Source organism: Buteo buteo, chromosome 3, assembly GCF_964188355.1.
Source record: "Buteo buteo chromosome 3, bButBut1.hap1.1, whole genome shotgun sequence".
Lineage (NCBI taxonomy): Eukaryota > Metazoa > Chordata > Aves > Accipitriformes > Accipitridae > Buteo > Buteo buteo.
In genome coordinates this window covers 9573546-9598300 of record NC_134173.1, presented here as the reverse complement: position 1 = coordinate 9598300, position 24755 = coordinate 9573546, and the positions used below count along the sequence as shown (strand labels likewise).

The 24755-nt window shown below is 38.0% G+C and overlaps 1 protein-coding gene across 1 annotated transcript in view; it reads left to right on the top strand.

Annotated features, from left to right (window-relative positions):
• LOC142028869 (dynein axonemal heavy chain 5-like) overlaps positions 1–24755 on the top strand; it is a 170223-nt gene that overhangs the window by 65684 nt on the left and 79784 nt on the right. Inside the window, exons 44-52 of the mRNA XM_075022779.1 lie at positions 1044–1238; positions 8292–8426; positions 9449–9638; positions 12145–12362; positions 13822–14133; positions 19247–19336; positions 19435–19671; positions 20186–20353; positions 24328–24534. Of these exons, the coding sequence (XP_074878880.1) occupies positions 1044–1238; positions 8292–8426; positions 9449–9638; positions 12145–12362; positions 13822–14133; positions 19247–19336; positions 19435–19671; positions 20186–20353; positions 24328–24534 (1752 nt within the window). The remainder of the gene's footprint in view (positions 1–1043; positions 1239–8291; positions 8427–9448; positions 9639–12144; positions 12363–13821; positions 14134–19246; positions 19337–19434; positions 19672–20185; positions 20354–24327; positions 24535–24755) is intronic.

The window sequence follows — 24755 nt, the reverse complement described above, 5'->3', positions numbered from 1 at the left end:
TCTTGCCCATATTTTTAACTGGAACTTAGGACTTGAGGTATGCAATTATCATTAACTACATACTTTAAGGGCTTTTTTAGTTGAATATTTGACAGATTGAGACTACACCAAACCCTCTCATATTTTTAGTCAAAGTCTGCCAAAATAAAACAGACCACTGTAAGGACTACTGTTGTTGGTCTGGTCAGTATTTCACCACCTGTGAAGATTTTTTGACCACAATCCTTCTATATGACAGCACGAAGGAAACCACCCTCACTCTGGTTCACTGGCCTCCTGATGATTTATCTTTGGTGCCTGTGGACTGCTTCTAGCAGTTCAGGAGGCAAAGAAGCAGGAAAGGGAAAGAATACCTTAAAAGCATCTTTGTATCTCCCCCTCCTTAGCTGTAGGCTACATACCCACAACTCAAAATAGAAGCATTTGTCTTTATTTTAAGGTTTCCTACTTTTGAAAAGGTGTTAATATTATCATTTTAAAAAGAGGGCAAATCAGTGGCATGCAAAGGTCAGTGGGAAGGCAATTTGGAAACAGCTAGAAGAGTTTAAGAAGTTATCACTGCATAGCCAGACTACTGTTGTCACGCCTGAGCCATGCAGTAGTCACACAAATGACTTGGACATCTTCAGTAAAAGGTCAGATCCGTTAGTTTAAATTATATTCAGGAATGGCTTGCACTGCTTGACTGACTTTGCGCTGCAATGGTCTGGGAATGCTCACAAGGGGCAGTAACCTCCAGCACTGGAATACTATCAAGATCCTGAGGAACTAACCCTTTAAAACAACTCCAACAAGATCTGTAAGTGATTGTCTGTCTATGTCTGTGTGTCTTGGGCATCTCCAGATAACACATGTGATACCATATACTTCATGAACTGCAGTATTTAGGCAACTGTGTAGTGATGTGTAATTGTGACATGCTCAAACTACCCTTTGTAATCTGGCATGTGCTCCTGTGTTTGCCAAATAATTATCAGAAAAGATAAACCTTCCTATCCTGCTTTCGTTATATAATATTTTATTTTATATTTTGCATTTTTCAGAACCCTGGCTATGCAGGACGACAGGAACTTCCAGAAAATCTAAAGATTCAGTTCCGCACAGTTGCTATGATGGTGCCTGACCGTAGCATTATTATGCGAGTCAAGCTGGCAAGTGCTGGTTTCCGAGACAACCAAGTCCTTAGTCGAAAATTCTATACACTCTACAAACTCTGTGAAGAGCAGTTATCTAAACAGGTAAAATAAATATTTGTCCAACTGTAAGCTGTCACTGAAAGGGTATGTAGAGAATATACTTTCATAGAATATATAATTTTTTTACAGTCATGAACCTTTTCATTTTTTAAGGTTTTCAATTTCAAGTTCTAGAAACAGAGTCTGAAATCATCACATTGTTTTTGGTTTTCACACTAATTTGCATGGTAAAGGAAGTTTGATTTGTGATTTTTAAATGGAGTGCAGTTATTGGGGAATTTATGAGGAACGGTATATATTGCTCTGCTGAACTTTGCAAAGGATAAATTTTTCAGTCTCCTCACTTATGAAGGCTAGATCTATTGGAGAGGCAGCATAAGAACTGTAAATAACTGAAGAGTGCCTAGAAGGCACGTCTTGCTGAGTGCTACCAGAAAAGTGTTATTCTGTTTGGTATGGGGTATTTAAGCAGAAACAAAGGATAAAGCTGCTTTTAAGAACAGAACTAGTTGTTTCCTTGTGAATGCCCTGTGCTGGCTGTCCACTAGAGGGTCTCAAAGAGAAACCAAATGAATGGTAGTTGCAGCTCAAATGCCTGCTTTGGTTGGATCCTAATGAACCTGGACATGTTGACTACATTTGCCGTTATATTATTTCAGTTCTATACCACATATTTATTAGTGACTATGTTGACTTCCATGCAGAAATCTTGGACTACACTGGAATAAGATCATGGTGCATCATATCGTCCTCTTTATTTCAGAGTTAAAACAAAAAAGTACAGATTTGGATTTTCTCTTCCTTTCTTCCTACCTCTGTAATTTCACTGTCAATATATATAACCAAACTGGATTCCAATTTTCACTTCTCTCAGGTTTCTTTTTCTGGGAGAGGTTTATGTTGTAGACTGGCTTCTAAAGGGTCATATTTGCTACTGGCTTCCCTGTAATATTGCCCAGGGTGTCTCCATTAGCCTTCAACTTAGTTTTTAGGCAATCTGAATCACCCTATATTGATCTAGCATCACTAGTGTTAGTCCATTTGTTGCTGTCTAACCTACTCTCTCAGTCCTGTCATCTGCCTGTCTTTTATAGTTACCAGGCTTATAGGCTGCATTTGTCAGAGCCTCATTTTGCAGGAGCTCTCTCTTAAGTGGAATTTGTGAACATTGTTTAGGAATTTTTTTTTCCCTCAGACTTGGCCTCAGTAGGGTTAAATTTCCTCATTGCCTCAGTTTGTGTGGTTATTTTTGTCCTGGACATGATTCTTTCCTTCACTGTGGAAAAGACGTTTAAGCAGGTATCAGAAATTTGGCCATCTACCTCTGCAAAAGTGCTTTGCTTGTTTTGTGTTGTCATGGGTGTTAGAACTGGTTCACTCCTGGACAGAGTACTTAAAAATAACACACACACCCAAACAAAATTTAACTGTGTACAAAGCTCATTTTAACTATCTTAATGGTGTACAATGTTTTGTACATGACCATTGCTGCATCTGCACAAAGAGTTTCTATGTGTAGTTTGGTCACGTCTGCAGCAGAAAGTGCCCTTGATTCTCTGAGACAGTAAGATTCTCCACTCAGCGTGTTAATCAACATATTGAAGCATATAAGTAAGTAGTGCTTATCAGTTGGCCTAGGGATCGCAGGAACTGCCTGGAGGACTCTGCAGAACTGTCTGAAATTCTCATCTGTAGAACTCCTGTACCAATTAGTCAAATGCTTTGTTGTGAAGGCATGTAGCTCAATCACCTTGTCTCAGGTCAGTCCTTTGTCTCATCTATGCTGATGCTAGCAAGGGACTTCCTTGATATTAATTAATGGAAACTAATGACCAAGTGCTCTGGGTGTGCACATGGGCACAGCCCTCGCACCCAGCTGCATCACAATTATATATTTGAATTTTATGCTTATATCTCACTTATAACTTAAATTCCGTTGTTTTTACTATACAAGCCATGATGTCTGCAGGGAACAGTAGTCCGTGTGTATTTATAATTTCTTCAGAACCCTCTAACACTTCTCCAGTATCTGTCAGAGAAGCCTGCTGTACTGTAAACTGCTCCTAGTGGTTTACATTGTGGATCGTGATTCTATACTCGGTAATATGAGCCAGGAAGCATATCTTTCTGCAAACCCATGGTAGTATGCTGTTTGTCCTGCCTGTGCCTGTCAGCAGTCCTTTGGACAGTCCTGCTCTTGTATGAATCCATTATACACAATTACAATGTCAGAGAAGATCTGAGTTTGAAAGGGACCTCTGGAGGTCAACAAGTCCTATACCTGTGCTCAAAGTGGGGTCAAATAGAGCAAGTGGTTCAGCACCTTGTCTAGGTGAGCTTTGAGTATCTCCAAGGATGGAGACTGCACAGCCTCTCCAGTCAAGCTGTTGAAGTGTCTTATCACCCTGTCTAGTCACCATTTTGTCTGTGAGGACATTACTGGAGACAGTGTGAAGTCTCCTGGAATGAGTCTGCCCTGCTGTGTTGCCCTTCCAGCAGATATTGGGGTGTATCAAGCCCCCAGTGAGGGCCAGGGCTTGCAAAGATAAGGCTAATTCCAACTGTCAGAAGAAAGTTTCATCAGCTTCTTACTCACCAGCAAGTTTGCAGCAGACATCTGCCATGATGTTGATCGTCCCTCTAATCCTAATCCAAATGCTCTGAACTAGCTCATCAGCCATCCTAAGGCAAAGCGTTCCCACTCTCTTTCACTTTAAAGGGCAACTCCCCATCTGGCCCTCCTGGCTTGCCCTTCCTAAAGACCCTGTATCCATCCATGGCAGCACTCCAGTCTTGTAAGCTATCCCCCCCCATTTCCTTCATCCTAGTTAGACTGTAGCCCCGTAACTGCACACAGAGCTCTAATTTTTCCTGGTTTCTTCCCGTGCTGCATGCATTAGTGAACAGACACTTCAAATTGACACCTGCTTGTGCTGGTTACCCAAGAAAAATGTGAGAGCTTATGACATGATGCTGTTCTCTTGACCCTTCCTTATGCTTGAAATGGGCCACTTTCTACACTGTTTTGTCATTCCTCAGGTCTCTCTTGTCCACCCCAGACTGCATCTTTTACTTTTCAGTTGGGTCCACCACTTCCCCACCTGAATGTGAGTTATTTCTCTCCCCCATCATTCATAGTTGTAATAGTAATGGGATGTTTTGAAAGACTTGCTAAAGTTCCTCCTGAAGTTTGTTGTAGGTTGGGGAATACATCTGATGCAATACATGATTATATGTAGAGAGAGATGTAATGAGTTCATCTGATTAGATATGGGAGTCTCATGAACTGGAGATATTTCTAAGAGTAGAGTGGGACATAAATTTCTTCTGTCTAGCCAGAAAACTAGAACTATAAACTAGAGGCTTTCTTAGAGACATATTAATCTGTCTTTCCCAGTGGAACTTATTTAGTTAAATTTTTAATGGTAAATTTTTAATTCAAAGTAAGTACTGCTGAGTATCTGGGCAGTTGACTGGAAAGAACAGGGTCGCATAAAGAATCAACGCAACAGGAAATGGCAGAAAGTTGCCTGTTTTCAACAAATGCAATATATATCAACAGAAGAAAATAACAACAAACAAGCATTCACCAGATGAACTTGCCTCCCACAATATCTAAAAGGAATTTTCCAGAAGGAATACATTAAGTCATCCAGACATTTTATACACACAAATGCAGACTCTGTAGAAAGAGGAACTCTGACTCACAAGTAGCCAAAGGCACCCTGGTTGACTATCATCTCTTCAGTAGAGAAAAACATACTAAGTAAGAGAGTAGTCCTTAGCTAATGTAGGAAGCTCAAGGTGTCCACAAGCCTGTGAAACAGTTATTCTGACAGAACCCCCAAAGCTGAATTATTTGCTTTTGTTAGAGGACTTCTAGACAAAGTTCCCTACTGCCTCCTTCCACAAAGTCTCACCCAGATTAGAAACTGAAAAGAAAAACCTAACAAAGCTTGAAAGCAAATGAGGCCATAATCCCTTTTAGAGGATCATCTTTTTAAGGTGCTTTCTTATGGACAAAACTGCTGATACCCCCCTTTTTTTTTCCCCACAACAGCAAACTATGCTTCTAGTGTTGAGATTTTATTTGCAGATTTTTAATTCTTCTTTACAAGAGCATCAGCTATACCACTGCAGTCTATTTTGCTCAAGTGCAATCTTTTGCTTGCTGTTAAAAGATGTAGCAAAGAAATAGCTCGTAATCCACATTTGCCAGTAAATTCTAGCTGTTCTGTGCCATTCCTGAAAGGCAAAACAGTTGTAAAACTAGCAGACTGATTAAGGAAAATAAATGTCATTGCTTTGGACCAGCCATCACGTAGGTCAGCTGGAATGCACCAGAAAACCTGTCTTTAAGAGTCATTTTACCTTATTTCAAATTTTCTAATAAGTATGACAGCATTTCTTCAAATTTAACAAAGTCACTTCTACAGAATCATAAACTCATGTAAATTGGAAGGGACCTCCAGAGGTCACCTTGTCCAACTTCTAGCTCAACACAGATCAATTTAGACCAGGCTGCTAAGGCACTTGTGGAGTTTTGAATATCTCCAAGGATGAAGAGATTCAGTCTTTCTGGACACCTTTTCTGTGTTTGACCACTCTCATTGTGAAGAATCCTTTCCTTATGCAAACCATTGGAATTTCCCCTGTTGCAAATTTTGACCACTGTCTCTTTTCCTCTCACTTGGTCATCCTTTGCTGGACTCATTCCAGTATGTCAATGATGGTCATCTAGCATGGAGAAAAAGAAATATATCAGCCCTTGTCATAATTCTGAATAGTTCACTGGGACATATAATTTACTAAATGATAGCGGACTTTGTCATCAACATATAATCTGCCTTCTAAACTTCACACGAAGTTGGTAATCTTTTTGTCTTAATGTTTCCATCTGCAAATGAGATTTCCTGGCAGTGCGTGGCTGAATATTCATATCTAAATTTTTCAACTGGTAACAGCTTGGCACCTGATTGAGTAATAGAAAACGAGGCTGGATGGAGCCTTGAGGGGTCATCCATTTACCTTTCTTGAGGAAAAATAATTCTTAGCTAAATAATTTTCTATAAATATTTGTGACTCTCCTTAACATTTTCCACTGACAGATAACCTGCAGTTTCCGAGGCAATCTGTTCCAAAGTTTCATTTTCCTTATGGTCACAAAGTTTTCTCTAAAAGTTAATTTGAATCTCCCTTGCTGTAGCTAAGTACATTACTTCTTTTCCTTTCTATTCCTTCTGTATTCCTTTTTCCAGGTATTTTTTGCATGTTGAAGACTTTTAGCATAACTCATCCTACATATTTGCTCTTCCTACTTCTACACTAGATTTTGTTTTACTTCTTCCTGATATAGCATGTTTTCTAGTCAACTGATAACTTTAATTTCTTTTCTAAGTTCTCTTCAGTAGGGTTCATCTTCAAGTGTGGAATCCGACTTTTGGGCACAGTACAGAAGTGCCAAGTGCAATGGAAGTATGTTTTCAACTGTCCTAAAAAGGACACTTGTATTTTTATTGCCCATTTTAATTGTAGATGTGTCATTGGGGAGCTTGTGGCTTCAGTCCAATGTCAGATATTTTTCTGCAAAGCTTTCTGCACCTGACCTGTTTCTCAACTGAATGAAGAAGAGTTGTTACTCTTCTTTGTTTGTGTAGTTGGTTATTTCCATCTGTGTAGTACTTTGCACTTGTCTTTATTTAATTGCATCATACATATATAATTTATTGAATTTCTCTTGGTAATTTTGAACTCCAGTTGTGGTCTAGTTCACCAGCTTGGTATCATCTGCAAACCTAATCAGTAAGTTATTTCTTGCTGAAAATTCTGAGTTGTAATCAGTGTATTGTTCCAATTTGTCAGCCTGGGAAATAGGGGTGGGGCTGGGGGGAAGGTGTTATTTTAATTTTGTCTTTGTTTCTCACCATCCAATGTATTTGAATTGGCCATAAACTAAATTTTCCCCAAGTCAAGTCTGTTTTGCCTGTGATGGTAACTGGTAAGTGATCTCTCCATCTTTATATTGACCCATGAGCTTTCTTTTCACTTTCTTTTCTCCCTCTGTCCTGTTGAGCAGGGGGAGTGAGAGTGGCTGGGTGTGCATGTGGAAGCTGGCCAAGGTCAACGCACAACAGATAGTGTAAAAAAGAGTCTATGCACTTGCTCTCAAAAACATTTCTGATCGATCAGAGGGAGCAGATATTCTCCAAATATAAGAATATCTGTATTATTTCCTTCCATGTCTGTCTTTACCGCTTAGTTTTCCGAGCAGATGGCTGTAGCGGAGACTTTATAATTTAAAACTTTTACCCGAAAGCTTTCCTTCTAGGATTTGCATCAAGAGTCACAGATGAAACACATTACAGAACATTTGCATATATTTTCAAATCTATGGTAACTAAGACAGAATTATATGTTCAGGTACAAGTGCTAAAATTAATTGAATATGTCTGTATGGCTCTGCAAATATGCAGCTGCCCTCATAGTGAGAGGGAAGATATTCCAGGCCTTACCTGCTGAAGTCCAAAGCTAGTTAGATACACCTCTCGGATGCACATGGCTGTTGGAAGTAAATCCTTCTGTTCTGAACCAAGTTGTTATGAAACCATCCACAGAGCAGAAAGTCATTAAGTACAGGGTAGGATCTAAATAATTTCGGTATGTTTCTTTGTATCAGCAAGAGATTGCCCTTATTAGTTATGAATTCCAGTACCATATATCAAGATAAAAACAGTCCTTGCGCAAGCAGAAAACAGAGGGTAGTCTGAAGATGTGTGGTTTGCTGTTTGTGCATCTGGCAAATTATGAATTTAGGAAAATGATGCAAGATGCAGCTCTGTTACAGATGGCTTGTGAAAGTGGTAGCCTACCACTAAAAGGGATACTTGGCAGGTATGGACATACAACACTGGAAAATATCTTCAGGATATAGTAGCAACAGAACTGGAAATCTAGTTGAAAAGATGAAGACCTGTGAAATTCATCACATTTAAAAGTTCAATAGCATATTTATTTATTTAATGAATTTAATTTTCAGCCTTCTCTTTAAAGTGTTTAATCTTTGTGATACCAATTGTGTTAATTCATTATTTCAAGGTTCACTATGACTTTGGGCTTAGAAATATCCTGTCTGTTTTAAGAACACTTGGAGCAGTGAAAAGATCTAATCCCAAAGAGCCAGAGAAAACCGTAGTGATGAGAGTTCTGCGGGACATGAACCTCTCCAAACTGGTACTGTAACACTGGTGACTTTCCTCCAAAGAGTACTCTGTTTGCATTTTTAAGTGTATTTATTATGCACTTTGAAAAGCTCTTTTTCTTCAGCAGTTGGATACATTATTTTGCAGTTTTTAATATGGTTTATCAGTGAGTGGAGAATTGGAATACAGTTACAGTGTAAGCACCATTTGTCTTTCAGAGAGAGGAAAACACATGAGAAACCTTAGCTGAAAAAAATTAGTGGAAATACCATCAGATCCTAGGGGACCTAACCTGGTCCTGTAATTGGCTCTTGTTTTTTCCTTCTTTCTGCCCTAAGGAGAGAAAGGAAGAATGCATTGTATTAACTTTTAATAATGTCATTAAAGATCCCTCTTAATCCAGAATTTCAATTTATACAGTTCTTGGGAGTCTGTTGCCTTTTCAGAACATCACAAGAATTGCAATGAGTGTGGTAATTGGAAGCAGCTAACGCCTACTTGTATAGTCTAATCTCTTTCGATATTACTATTTAAAGTATTCATTTTTCTTTTTATTGCTGTAATTGAAAGGTTATAGCATGTCTAGACTCTGTGTATTTACCTTGGGAGCCAGTTTTGTGATGGAACCAATTACTCTGTTTCTGATTTTAATCTATTCAGTGCATTGGTACATGCATTCAAACCTATAGGCATGCTTCAGTGATTCACAGAAGGAAAAAAAATCATAAAAAGTCCAAGGCAAAATACAATTTGAATAAATCTTGCTGGCTTATGTAACAAATGAAGAAACATGTGTGTATATATTGAAGAAAACTGTCTTAAGATGTTAATGTTTTTATAAGCTTTAAGTATTTAATTTAGAAATTACTACTTGTGATTGCATTGTATGAAATTCACTTAATAAAACTGATTCATAATGATAATATTTGTTTTGGAAAAGATAGGGTTTTTTACTGCCATCTTTTAAATGGTATATTCTTGAAGATTGTTTACAGCTGTAATAATAATTTCAATGAATAAATAATGTGTTTCCCCCTACTTTATCCTTGACAGGTGGACGAAGATGAACCTTTATTTATGAGTCTCATTAATGACCTATTCCCTGGAATTACTCTGGATAAAGCTGGGTATCCTGAACTACAGTCAGCCATCCAGAAACAAGCAGAGAAAGCAGGGCTTATTCATCATCCACCATGGATACTTAAACTCATTCAGCTGTATGAAACTCAACGAGTCCGACATGGTTAGCATGCTAGATTAGGTTTTGAGACTGCATAAAAGCAATACTTTTTTATATTATCTACTAAAGAATGCAGATTATTTTCACAAAAAATGTATTTTAAAATTGAACAGATGTCATTTTTAAAGCCTAGTTGGATATTTTGATAGGAAACTGTTATGACTTCTTTTTGGTGTGCAATGCACACATAGTGAGATTTTAGCTTTGTTGTATTACATTTTTATGGGAAATAGTGAGTGTGGCTGTCAGTGATTGAAATTTCTATGGAACAAGTTAAAATGTAGAGTATACATGAAAATTCAGAAACAGCCAATTTTGTTCAGTGTTCTGAACACAATTGTTGCCCTCAGACACAGTTCAGTCATGAAGTTCATATTTAATGTTACTGTGAGATTATGATGCTGAGAAGATTAGAAAAAATAATCTCTCAAACTTTTACTTGGATAGATTCTACCAAGCATGCAAGATAATTCCAAGTGTTGTTCTTTGTGTTCAATTCTGGCCATTTACACCGAGGAGAAATAAACCCACGTCCTGCTGGACCGGGGAGGGTTGGACAAGATGGCCTCCAGAAGTCCCTTCCAACCTCAACCATTCTGTGGTTCTATGAAAATACATTTCTACAGTGCACAAAAGGCTACTGAGTAAAGCTTATCCTATCCTAAGAAGGGTACCAAAGACAGAATAAAACCAGGTTTACAATTCATAGCTGAGTGGAAAAAAAACTACCCGTACTTTGAAGTGTCCCTCATCCTCCTAACCTCTAACAACTAAGTTTTTTTAGTATGTGAAGGCGAAAATATAAAGGAAATGGAGCAAACATTTATGAAGATATCATCCTTTTTATTCTCCCTTTTCATGTCATAATAAGAGAATATTAAGCTTAAACTAATAGAACAAATAAAAGGAAATACTCACTCGCTTAGCACAGTCTGCGACCTTAATGCCTCAAATGTTTAGTTCAGATTATTGGTTAGACAAAAGAACTGGTTAATGTTGTGCTGAGTTAATAATTTACATCCGGATCACTGGGTTCAGTGTTCCATATCAAATCACAACACATATATCTATGTAGGAACCATGAGAATTTTAATGATTTCGGTCACCATTGAATGCGCCTCTTGTTAGAAGAAGCTGTTTGGTCTGTGAGACACCACAGACCACTGTTCCCCAAAAATCTTCAGGATCCACTGTGGCATTCTGCTTAGATGCCTCTTCTCTCTACAGGTCCCTGCTATTCCCAGGGGTCATGCAGCTCCAATTGTCCTAACACTTGGACACCCAGGGCCTTTCTATGATGCAAGTTATTGCATGGAGGGAAAAAGATTCTCCTTTCCTGACTTGCATTTGTCCTACTCATGGATGCTTATGGAGAAGTCACCATGGGATTTCAAGTAATGAAAAATCTGTAAAACACATGACTTCTCTTGGCTGAAAGAGAGGCAATACGTGCAAATGAAGTGCTAATGCACACACACAGATACACACGTGTGCATGAACATTCAGTGCATGGATCCTGAAATCTCTTTTGCATAACGGTTTTGATCAAAATGCTGTTGAAACCAGCAGAAAGGCCATTCCATTAACATCAAGGGGCTTGGATTAGATCTCCCCATATGTAACATATGGCATGAGTAAGTGATTGTCTGCGTTCTCAAGTTGTTTTAGGAAATGTTCAGCTCCCTTTAGAGAAAACATCGGTCTGCATTGTACTGGATTAGGTTTGTAACTCGGGTTTGTGATTGTTTGTTCCATACCTTTGCTGAAGAGGTTTTCAAAGCCAACTGAGGACTATGTTATTCAGTTGTCTTTAGGGTTAATAGGAATTATCTAGCTCCCTTAGATAAATTCAGAAGTCTCAGTTTGAATGTCCCATCTGCCTTTGGACAGACTCTGGGCCTCTTGAATAGGTGATGTAGAAAATATAACTAAAAAGGATCAACTGTAGGCTCAATTTATTGTTGAAGACATGGCTGCTTTTCCTTAGGCAATATGTGTATACACTGATGAAATTAAAAGTGTGGTTGCTGTTAACTGGTTTTTATGTAAGAAAGATGTATTAAAATGTCAGCATGGATGGATGCAGGTACATATTTTTGTTACATTTGCTTCAGAAAGATACACTCGATTTTGTGTATCATTGGGAACTACTCATTCTCATTAGATACATTTAGAAATTACTGGTTTTGTTTACCACCAGTCATGTCAATGTCATTGCATGCGAACATCAAAAGGCAGTTGTGTTTTCCAATTAGAAAAAGGAGAAGAACTGCCTGAGGGAGGATACAGACCCACATAGGCTTGCCTATCATAATAGAACAGACATTTACAGAGGCCTTTTAATAATATTTTTAAATTCCATTTCAGTCAACATTAAGTGGGGTGAGAAACATCTTTTTTGTATTGGCTTTTGATAAAAATAAAACAAGGATCATTGATGCAAAGAACCATTAAATGGTAGCATGGCATTTTGACATTTCATTTTAAACCATGTTTATATTGTTTTAAGGTATGATGACTCTAGGTCCAACTGGTGCAGGAAAGACAAAATGCATTCATATTTTGATGAAAGCAATGACAGATTGTGGTGCTCCTCATAAAGAGATGAGAATGAACCCAAAGGCAATCACAGCTTCCCAGATGTTTGGTACCCTTGATGTTGCTACAAATGACTGGACAGATGGTATTTTCTCTACATTATGGAGAAAAACTTTAAAAGCAAAGAAGGTAACGGATAGTGTATCATGATAGTGAATAAGGACATTTAATACTGTTTCCATAAGGTCTCATTACCTGTCATTTATGTGAAAGATCTTCCATTATAAAATCAAATGGGAAAATACAGTATTAGTTTTGCTTTGTGTCTGACTAGCTCAATGTACGCAAGAGTCAGAATTGCTTGTATATGCCAGAGAGTACTAGGCTTCCCAAGCACCTGAAGTTCCAGAATTAAATTGGAAAAGATTTTAAGGGTTTTGCTTCCTTCTGTAAGCAGGTAGTCCTACCATTCAAACGCAAAAGCAAGGGCTGTTCATGTTTTGATGTGAGGACAGGTGTCGTGGTTTAACCCCAGCCAGCAACTAAGCACCACGCAGCCGCTCACTCACTCCCCCCCATCCAGTGGGATGGGGGAGAAAATCAGGAAAAGAAGTAAAACTCCTGGGTTGAGATAAGAACGGTTTAATAGAACAGAAAAGAAGAAACTAATAATGATAATGATAACACTAATAAAATGACAACAGTAAGTAATAAAAGGATTGAAATGTACAAATGATGCACAGGGCAATTGCTCACCACCCGCCGACCGACACCCAGCCAGTCCCCGAGCGGCCAAAAAACACTGCCCCCCCCCCCCTTCCCAGTTCCTAAGCTAGATGGGACGTCACATGGTATGGAATACACCGTTGGCCAGTTTGGGTCAGGTGCCCTGGCTGGGCATGAGAAGCTGAAAAATCCTTGACTATAGTCTAAACACTACTGAGCAACAACTGAAAACATCAGTGTTATCAACATTCTTCACATACTGAACTCAAAACATAGCACTGTACCAGCTACTAGGAAGACAGTTAACTCCATCCCGGCTGAAACCAGGACAACAGGAAAGCTGATTTTCTTCTGTCTGGTTTTATGTCATTGACACTGTATTTCACTAATTATATCAGAATACAAGAGACTTTGGTAAGAAATCAGTAGAGGCATTTCCCAGTTCTCTTATCAAACCTGGAGATGATGTTTCATGGAATCATAATTACACTCAAATGTTCTGAAGTTTCATTCAGTTCTCACTTGGAAAATGGGAAGCCTTACGTGAAATACTTAGGTAACATCCCACAAGGACTGAGTGTGTGCCTGTGTCTGTGACTGTATTTAATGGGAAATGTTTTCATCCACTTTGATGGATGCTGAGCTGGGTGATGTACTTGTGTAGAAGAAAGGGACAGCTTTATGCTTAGAACAGCGCAAATTAATTTTTGTCACTATTCCTTAATATCATTTTTGGTGTGACACAGGATAACAAAAGAAGGATTAAAATCACTGAGCAAATTATAAAAATTGTAGTTCATGCTGAGCTAATCAGCACCAAATTATGACTCATTGTTTATATCCAAGAGTATGTTCCCTGAGATTAAGTAAATGTGTATTTTTGGTCAGTGTATGTAAAATTGCATGTCTCTCCTTTTTTTAGGGTGAGCATATCTGGATAGTTTTGGATGGACCTGTTGATGCAATATGGATTGAAAATCTGAACTCTGTTCTGGATGATAATAAGACCCTTACTTTGGCCAATGGAGATCGTATTCCAATGTCCCCTAGTTGCAAAATTGTTTTTGAACCTCACAACATTGACAATGCTTCACCTGCAACAGTTTCTCGTAATGGGATGGTCTTCATGAGTTCTTCGGTGTTAGACTGGAAGCCTATATTAAGGGCTTGGCTGCAAACACTACCTATTACATACTCTGATGTCCTGTGGAATTGCTTTAATGCTGTATTTCAGGTACTTAATTCAACCACTTCAGAAAAAAAAAATTGCATTTCTTATTCTTTATTTAATGAAGCATTATTTCTTCCTAAGTGCTTTTTCAATTATTTACTTCTCTTTGTTTATGTAATAAAACAAAGATGAAGGATTTAAAAAAAAAAGAGAGAAAATTATCTCTAACATTAATGAATGAGTGAAACTATAACAGATGAATAATTTGGATGCTTTGTTTTGTCTGCATAGATTAGTTGGCAATGAGTTGTTAAATCTGATTATTTTATAATGCGTGTTGGCAAAACAGAGATATTTTCTTTGGCTGTAATTGTTACTGCCATTTTAATTCTTGTTAGGATACATAAAAGGAGTGGGTAGACTTCCTTGTTTGTTTTAAATGTAAAGAAGTAAATTTGGAAAAAAATTAAGCTAGATTCACTCTGATGGAATCTTTCTTAAATTTAGCTGCAACAGGAATGCATTTGGTCCATTAGTTATTTTTAAAAGACATGCTATAGTTCAAATTAATTCGGGGTAGTTCTGTGCTTTGTGGTGTTCTGAAGCTTAGCATAGGTCACTGTAGTGGTCTCTTCTGATTTTATAATTCATGATTCTGTTTCGAAGGAGATTTTTGAGATGGTATCGCTTTAATACATTCTCTGTCTAAATCATGTTCAATCAATAGATCCAAAGGGAGAATTCTGAATGTTTTTTCCCCTCCATTTGGCCTTAGCATACTGAATCATTAAAAAGGTTTCATTAATATTATGGATGGTTGTACTCAATAGTGGGTCTAAAAGCACAATCTCAGTAGTATACTCTTTCCAATTACATTGAAATTCTTATTTTTTCTTTGGAATTTTTTAAGGAAGTAGTTACTGTTTAGCAATCTTTCAGCATTGTTATCATCTGATTTCCCCAACATCTGTGGAACAAATGCAACTTCCTTATATACCTTGCTTTCCCATTGGCTCTTTTCTGCGAGTTTACTTGTGTAACTGGTGTTGGATTTCACAGGGGTTTCTCCTGTAATATTTTTCATCGCTGTTGGACTTTACAAATACAGTTTTCAATGATCTTTGAGTGACATTTCAGAAAGTTTATTTATAAATCATAATAAAAGCAATCATTAATACAGTTTTGGAATGCCTTGAATGTTAACAAATGTTGTCTTACAGATATGCTTCATTCAGCACCCGTTTACTTTAAAACCAATGTTTAACAAGCTATTCATTTTGTTCTACCTCCAAAACATAATGATATGACATAGTATTTACTGCAGTGGCAAGAGAAACAATTCTGATAATGAATTTTAAAATATGCTTCCAAAGTAATGTATATGTGGGTCAATTTACTACTTCTTTGCCACAATTCTATTTATATTTTATGCTACAACTTGCTCTGAAAACATAATAACAACATTTAAAATACCCAAGCCTGAAGCAATAGCAATAAAGTCCAGAAAAATATGTATTTTATTAGAGTGAAAGATGAAAATGCAGTGAAATATGAAGTTAGTTCTGTGCTGAAGGCTGCATTTGGAACTATCGAAATGTAAATGAAAGCTGTCATGCTGTCAGTTTTCTTTCACTTCTAATGAGCTATCTTTGCTTCTCAAATAATAGAAGCAATAACAGTGATTTTACAGATGAGGGTAACACTACTTTTGTATTCAGATGGCTCTTTTTACAGTTATTATTCCCCCCTCTAAAAAAAAAGGATAAATTCTGAAAGAAAATTTATGAAATAAGATGCATCAACAGTGGCAGTCAAACCCCAAATACAGACCTTGGTGAATTTAATGCTAGTATTAAGAAAAGCATAGATATAAGCAGCTTACAAATACCTGATATTTAGAAGAAAATGAATATTAGGTTATAGATCAAAATACAGTAACTAAGGAGAATCAGTCTTTAAGTATACCTATAGAGACCTTTTGAAATCAATCTAAATTCAACCAAAATAGATGTAAGACAACTGCTATAGTAATTCCAATTTGCTTACAAGAAACATTCATTATTTATGTTAATAAAAATAGTATATGTTACTGAAAGTCTACATATTGGATAAAATCACTATTAATGAAGGTACGGCAAGTAGCAGTAATGTAGGAGGAAGCACCAGAGAATAATAGTTGTGAATCAGTGGAAAGAATGTATTTATTCTTTTCATGTATGCTATGAATTCCACCGTAAGTCATTAGTTTTTATATAAAAGACAGGAGGTAGTCCAAAAGACAAGGATAAATTAAAAAAAAAACCCAAACCAACAAAAAAACCCCAAACAACCCCCCAAAGCCAACCTTATTTTGAATTAAGATTATCTTTGAGTCCTTTCTATTTCCACAGGATTTTTTTAAAACAGTGATTAAGGGGTTGGACTTTCACCCTCACTTTCCCAGTTCTTTCTTCTCAGCAACATTTCCTGCTTAGGAGTAATTTCAAGTAAACTCCCATCCCCATATAAATTCCCTACTCTCTTAAATTTAGAAGCTATACTGCCAATTTCTTGTCTGTGAATGATGATGCTACCTGTAAGCATCAGAATTGCTTAGCTGATGGAAGTAATTATCTGAGACAATGTCAAAGAACTGAAATCATTAAAATAATTGCCTGAGTGGCACTATTTAGTTTGTCTGCAATGTGTGAAGCTCAAACTAGTGATGGATGTTATGTGAGTAACATAAGTTTCAGCATGTCTACGTATTGTTTAAATGAAAAAAACCCTAGTAATTTTAAATCATACTCCCTTTCCTTTTTTTTTTTTTTTTTTTTTAATAAAATCTGATGTCCTGGATCTGTTATTGACCTATTCTGGAGACTTCAGGGAAGTCCTAAAAACAGCAGAGTAGTGAGATGTGACTTATTCCTCCCTCCACATTAAATCTCACCCTAATCTTATTTGGGTAAAGGCTGCTATTGTGTCTGGAGCACAGGGTTGAATATATAATCCAAAGTGTTTCTTAGCTTTAATATTTAAATGCTGATGTGCAAAGTAATATCACAAATATTAATAACTTTGCATTCTTTAATTGTTCTTGTGCTTGTCTAAACCCTTTGAGTATGTTCCCAACTTCTTGTCTTAAAGAGCATTCTACAGTCCAGTGAGTTCCATAGTGACTGTGTACTGTGCAAAAGGGTCTTTTCTCATATGAGTTTTTACTATCTGACTTCATTTTGCAGTCTCCTTGTAAGGGATGACAAATTCCTGATCCAAATTCTTCACAATTTATGTGTATTTGTCATGTCCCAACTCATTTTTCCAGACTGCCTGTCCAAACAAAATACCCTAATGAGTAGTTTATTCATGCTAATTGCTCTCTTGATCTTGCATCCTTCTTTAAGCCATGTATTGTTTTAAAAATAGTAGTAATAAAATATTAGTGTGTATGGACCTGATTTTTTTTTGCCCATAAAATCAAAGAACAAGAATTACACAAACCTCACTGGAATCATAAGTACCTTAAAACTCGTTCTGGTGAAAATTGGCCTCTTGAAAGTACAGACTACTTTGACTCATGAAATATCTTTATTCTGAGTGTGTCAAATCGATTATTAAACAATTTGCAGTGCCCTGTGAGACATCTAGTCTATTTTACAGATGAAGAAACTGAATCTCAGGGAGATTTATGTCCAGATTTTAAAGGTCTTTAGACTTGAATATCCCACACTGCTTGCAGTGCCTTCTTTCTACCCATTCCTTGTGGTACCCACCACCCCCTCAGTTAGTCATTTGAGCACCCTATGTGCTGCTGGGGACAAACAAGGCATTTTAGAGGGAAAGGCACAAAAAGCAACACACAGAGGTGGAAGCACTTTTGCTAGTCAACAAGAAATAACAAAAAAAGGAATGTTTTCTAAGCCTCCCTCCTCCTATGTATGCCCACATTCAGACTGTCTTCTTTCTCAGACCAACCACTTAGCCATAAGCCCTATTCTAGATTAAGATGCTTAAGTGAGCTTTTTCTCATAATATATATATATATTTGTTGTGTGTGTTACCCGCTATTCTAGTGAGATGGAACTCAGGAGAATGGGTAAAAATCTTGATTCAGTCTCTGTGCCAATAAATAGTCAGCACAGGGTACTTAGAGAACTTTAGTGGCAAAAAAAGTAAACTGACAGGTGAAACAAAGCTGGTATGTGGGTAAGCAGCTCACTGATTTTTCAAAAATATCTAGGTGTTTGTTTACATCTTTGGGTGGTTGAATGTCTTCATTGTCTTAGCTTTCTCACTGACAGGACATGGGAGCCATAAATGGAAATCCTCCAAAATTACTATCTTCCAGAGTGTCCCTGTTGTACTTTTACTTCCCAGAATGAGTAGGCAGTGTTGATTTCCAAAAATTACGAAGACAAATGGAACCCATAGGGAGGGAATTGTATTAAAAATTGTTAAATGAAGGTGAGACTAGGTTATCATTTACATCAGTCTGTACTATGGATGGCAATTAGTATTGTAAAATAATACTGCACTGCAAATCTCAGAGAGGACTTTACATCAGTTTGAAACTTTGCTAAAGATGTTGCAGAACACTTGGCAAAGGCAGGCATGGTAGCCATCACTATGGAGTAACCTGAGGAAAGTCCAGGTTCCATTAAAATCAATTGCAAAATTCCCTATGGATCCTGCCAGGGTTCTACAGAAAACCAAGAGTATTGGTTTCAAGAGGGACAGGTACATTATAGTGCAGTCAGAACAGATCAGGCAGATAGAAATTTATAGTGGTGAGGTTGTGCATTATATACATATCATTACAGCAATTCTAGTGCTTTTATCATTCTACTAGAAAAATGGCAATGGTAGATTAAAATCTCCAGTAGAGAGCACAAATGGCAGATCCCTGACGTAACTGAAAAGCAGTCTTCAAATTACTCTTCAGGAAATTGCTGTATGGAGTTCATATGAAAAATTCTGCTGACTGTGGTACATCAAAGTTATTCTTCTATTATGTTATTGTTAGCAAAATTTCGTGGTCTAAGTCTGAATATTTATAATCCCAGAAATGGGAGAAAATATTGTTTGCAATAAAGTTTAGAGTATCTTTGAAATTAAGAAGTTGCTCTCATCTAAGAATAAATCATACCATTGAGACTGGTAAACAGATTCTTTAAATGACGTTTTTCCTTTCCAGGATGTGATAGATTTTGTTTTCTCTGCTGTGACACCAAAAATGCCAATTTTAGAATGTATGTACATCAAACAAGCTATTGACCTCCTACAGGTAGATATGACATTCAGTTTTTCCCTCTCTCATTCTGTTATTTGTGCTGGGACATTGTTCTAGGAGGGCAGTAATTATATATTGCATCTGCTTTGCAGGGTTTATTGTCTGACCGAGATGAGAAGCAGCTCAGCGAGGAACATATTGCTCGCTTGTTTGTTTTTGCTGTAATGTGGTCAGCCGGAGCTCTTTTGGAACCAGATGACAGGCTGAAAATGGAGCTGTTCCTACGGAAGCACTCTGCAGTGAAAGAACTTCCAGCTGTGAATGGAGAAGAAACCATGTTTGAATTTGTTATCAATGCCTGTGGCCAGTGGGAGCACTGGTCAAAGAAGGTTCGTATGCTGCAACATGCTAAGCTTTCTTATTGAGTATACAGGAATGATGTATTTGGTAAGAGGCACGTTATTTTATTATTTAAAACTCTGCATATTTTTTTGAGAAGATTAACCCTACCAAATGCTCAAGACTTTCTTTTTTGAAAGATTTTTTTCTTTTCTCCATAAATATCTTTGGCAGAGAATAGGAACATGCATTTGAAATAGCTGTGGAACTGAAACAGAAGTGATCTTAGCTTTGTCTACTGTCTGTCACCCTACTATTTAAGAACTCCCAGCAAGGAAAAGCTTTTTTCATGTAATGGAGAATAGTGGAGTGAAAATATCGCATTAGTCTAACACCCTTTTAGAAAAGCTTGGCAAGGTGCTGATAAATGGATGCTTGGCTTTCAGGAAGAAAAGTTTTGCTAATGTACATTTTATAAAGTATAGTTGGTTTTGTGTTCTGATGCAAAGTGATTGTGTGGGCAGGTAGAAAGTCTCAAACTTTTTGCATATCTTTCTTATGCAGGTCCCTGAATATATTTACTCTAGAGATTCAGTACCAGAATATACTTCCATTCTAGTTCCAAATGTAGACAGTGTCCGAACAGACTTTCTAATGCACACTATCATGAAGCAAGGAAAAGCTGTTCTGCTAATTGGGGAACAGGGAACAGCAAAAACAGTTATGATTAAGGTAGGTGGAATGGAAAAACATGTACTAGCTTTGTATGGTAACATTGCAGTAATTGACATTGGCACAAATGTTAAATTGAAGTGTAAGAGTAATTTGATTTTTCTTCATATTACATATTAGCATTCTTACTGAGGCATTTTGCCAGTACTCACATGGGCTACAAGCAAAAAACCGTAAGTATCTATACTTTAGTATAAAGGGTTCTTTTAAACTTTGCTAACCATGGCCACAAGGTCCTGTGATAAATGCTCTTTCATATGCTTTCTTTTCTTTTGAGAAGTCAAACTGCAGATTTTGCTAAGAAAATATTGATCCTTGGAAGATTTTTTATTTTCCTGTGCTTTGGTGGTGGTGCCATGTGTGAACTGATCTTTTGTACAGCCTTGTTGCACAGACTTTCTTCACAAGCCAAACTAAAAAGAAATAAAGAACTTTCTTCTCTACTCAGGGTACTCAGGGTGATTTTTCAGAGGGTAAATTTAGTGTTTATTATCTCTTAATTCCCTCACTGAAAATGACATATTGTTCTTTCTGTAGAAGAAAATAATAACAGGATTGCTATTAAATTAACAAATACATACTTTCTCTATTATAAAATGGTGCAGGTTAATCATATGACACTTAAAAAAAATTAATAACTTACTACAAAAGAGCCAATAATCAAAAAGCTGAACAATCCCAGCTGTCATACCAAACCTGGCATCCCTTATTTGAAAAAATGGAAGTGTAATGCTTTTCAGCATGGTTTCCATGATTTCCAGAGGAGTCTGTAGACCCTTTGATCAATGAGAGGTAGCTAAATAAAACTGATCTACTGTTGGGACAGCTGAATTTGCCATACAGGCATCTGTACCTCCGTTGGAGGCTCTGCAGTGGTCTTGAAATTGAAAATAACTGAAAAACACTGGCCTAAATTGACCTTTGACTTTCTTAAAATCTGGAGCCATTTTGTGTCCCCTGGCCATGTGCTTTCTGAGCCCTGACATAAAGCGAGTTGTACCAATGCCAGCAGCCATTAATACTACTTTTTCAGCTTAGCTGTTGATGCCAACACGCATGCCGGTGTAATGTCAACCTCTGTTCCTGGCACCAGCTGGAGAACTATTTTAGCAGAGTGAAGAGGCGGGGTCTGGGTGGTGGTCTTGATACTCTGCATACTGGATTTTGGCCAGATACTGGCAACCTCCAGCCTTCAGCTGCCATTCCTCTCCCTAAAAATAGTTGGAGCTGATTCTTGGGAGTTGCTTACCCTGTATCTATTCTATAGAGCAGCGTACGTTCCTTACACAAGCGAGCATAATGCCAGTAGATATTTGATCTCATTGAAGGTTAGGAGTGAAAATTAACTGCCTTCATAACTGTTTGCCTTCTGCTTTCACCTTCTGTAGAATTTTGCTTTAGTACATCTCGTGGAAAAGAAATTTCCAGATATAAGCAGCTGGTTTTGTGAAAAAGTAAAAAAAGTTTTAATATAGAACACTTCAGGTAGTAATCTGAATTAATCTGAAGTAATCTTTAGCATTGAGTAAGGCATCAGTATATATCAAAATAAAGAACTTATAATGCAGTGTTATTTAAGACCTTTACTCTCTGTACTATTAATTCATGAATTGCAAAAAATCCAGAATTTAACATGAAACTGGTATGGTAGAGTTGAATATTCTCTGACAGTTTGACTAACAAAAATAATCCCATTAAATAAACTCTTCTTTTTCAAAGGTAGTGTACTGTGGAATATAACTGTTACCATGTAAGGATTCTGAAATGCCATAATGAATAAAACACAAGTGTGTTTTCTGAATGGTTGTATAGTCATAGTTGCAGTGGGTTGACCTTGGCCAGCCGCAAGACTCCCACCCAGCTGCTGGTTCCCTACCTGTCCTCAACAGGACAGGGGTTGAGGTAAGGACAGGATGATCACCCACCAATCGCAATCACGGGCAAAGCAGACTTGACTTGGGGAAAATTAATTTAATTTATTGCTAATTAAAAATAGAATAGGATGGTGAAAAACAAAGACAGTACTAAAAACACCCTCCCTTCTTCCCAGGCTCACCTTCACTCCTTCATCCCCAAGTCCTCTACCTCCTCCTCCCTGAGCAGTGCAGGGGATGGGGAATGGGGGCTGCGGTCAGTCCATAACAGCTCCTCTCTGCTGCTCCTTCCTCCTCACGCTGCTGCCTACTCCCACATGGGGTCCCTTCCACAGGACACAGTCCTCCATGAACTTCTCCAGCGTGGGTCCCTTCCCTGGGCTGCAGTCCTTCAGGCACACACTGCTCCAGTGTGGGTCCCCCGCGGGGTCACAAGTCCTGCCAGAAAACCTGCTCCAGTGTGGGCTCCTCTCTCCATGGGGCCGCAGGTCCTGCCAGGAGCCTGCTCCGGCGTGGGGTCCTCCCCGGGCTGCAGGTGGAGATCTGCTCCACTGTGGTCCTCCCCAGGCTGCAGGGGGACAGACAGCCTGCCTCACCATGGTCTTCCCCACGGGCTGCAGGGGAATCTCTCCCTCCTGGGGAGGAGAGCACCTCCTGGCCTTCTTTCTACTCTCACCCTGGTGTCTGCAGGGCTGTTTTTCTCCTTATTTTTTCTCACTTCTTCCTCTCAACCACCAGGCAGCATTTTGTCCTTTCTTACACAGGCTGAATGGCTCCGGTGGGTCCGTGTGTCTGGCACAGGGGAGCCCCATCCTTTTCTCACGAGGGGCTGCCCCACAGCCCCCGCTGCCAGAGCCTGCGCACCTACACCCAGTACATTAGTTTTGTACAAACTGTTGGAGCCCCGAGGAGAGGTCCGAGCAGTGACCTGCACCAACCCATCAGCTGTCAAGAGTACTCACCAAACACAGGACTGTTGCACGTACATTGCACGTGTAGACTGTGATTTGTGTGGTATCTGAGAAAAACCTCTTTCTGAAGGGCACCTTTTCTCAAACTGAAATAATCGTATCAACATTGTACCAACAAAATTAACAGTTTAACAATATTCATCAAAATATTTTGAGGGGGCTTAACCATATCTTCCTTTCTGTTGTCACACAGAGTGTATGCCTCACTGGAGTTGTTCTTAGAGCACTTAATCAGCAATGATATAGGTTTATTTTTCTGAGGTACCGAAATGGGAACATTTCTAGTCAATCCTGTTATAAAGATAAGAATTTAAATGATATTCAACTTTGTCACCATTGCAGAAGAATTGAATCTTTATAGTGTTGGAAATCTGGAATTTGTAATACTATTATTATATCCCAGGACTCTTGCTAAACAAAATATTTCCCATGCGTTATATATATATACATATATATATATATGCCTTGGTGTGACTCCAGGGTTACATGTTTTTCTTTCCGGTTCTATTATGAAACCTCACAAAATAAGAAAAGTGGAACTTCATTGCTTTAGGGCGTCCTCAGCAGCTGTGGGAATTGTTTGCATTCATAAAACCCAAGGATTCCTTTCTTCACTGAGAGAGGATAACTATCAGTAAATGCAATGTAGCTGGGTTTAATTTTACTCTACCATTCCTTTACACTGCTTTTCTTGTAAGATATGGTGCTGTAGTGTAAACGCAAAAAAGGATTTGGTTTTCTGCTTGTTCCCTGCAGACTGCTGTAATAGATCATCCCTAACAGCTTGAATTTAGAGAAACCCTGACAATTGATAATGCAAAGTTTATTTGCATCTTGAGTTGTCACATGTCTACTTGTTTTAACACTTAGTGAAGTCTGTTAAAAGCTTACAAATTTTAATACTTAGAAACTTTATGCAAAACATTAATTGTGAGTTTGTTTGAATTTCAGGTCGGAAATGGTATACTTATCTTAAATAAACTGCTGTTTGACATTTTGAAGTTAATAGCAGGACTGAGATTTTGTAGCTGTCTGATTTTTGCAGGGCTGCTGAGCATCTGTGTCTCCCTTTGGCTGAATTCATCTGGATTTACTGATGCACTTTACTCAAAATTGGTTTATCTTGCAGGATTACACAAGCAAGTATGATCCTGATGTTCACTTGACCAAATGCCTAAACTTTTCTTCTGCAACTCTGCCAAATATGTTCCAAAGGAGCATAGAAAGTTACATAGATAAAAGAATGGGCACCACATACGGTCCTCCGGCAGGGAAGAAAATGACTGTCTTTATTGATGACATCAACATGCCTGTCATTAATGAATGGGGTGATCAGGTATAAAGAAAATGTTAATATTTGGAAATTGGTGGTCTTACCATTGCTGCTGATGGAAATGCTGATCTGTGGGTTGCAAAAATAGGGAAGTTTAGGAAAAACATTTCATAATATGGACTAGACCAAGTACGTCTACTAAAAAGCAATTTCCCCAAGCCAGTTTTTGCCATAAGTAATAAGCTGTCAGTCCCAGAAGATGAGGGTCAGCATCAAGCCACTTG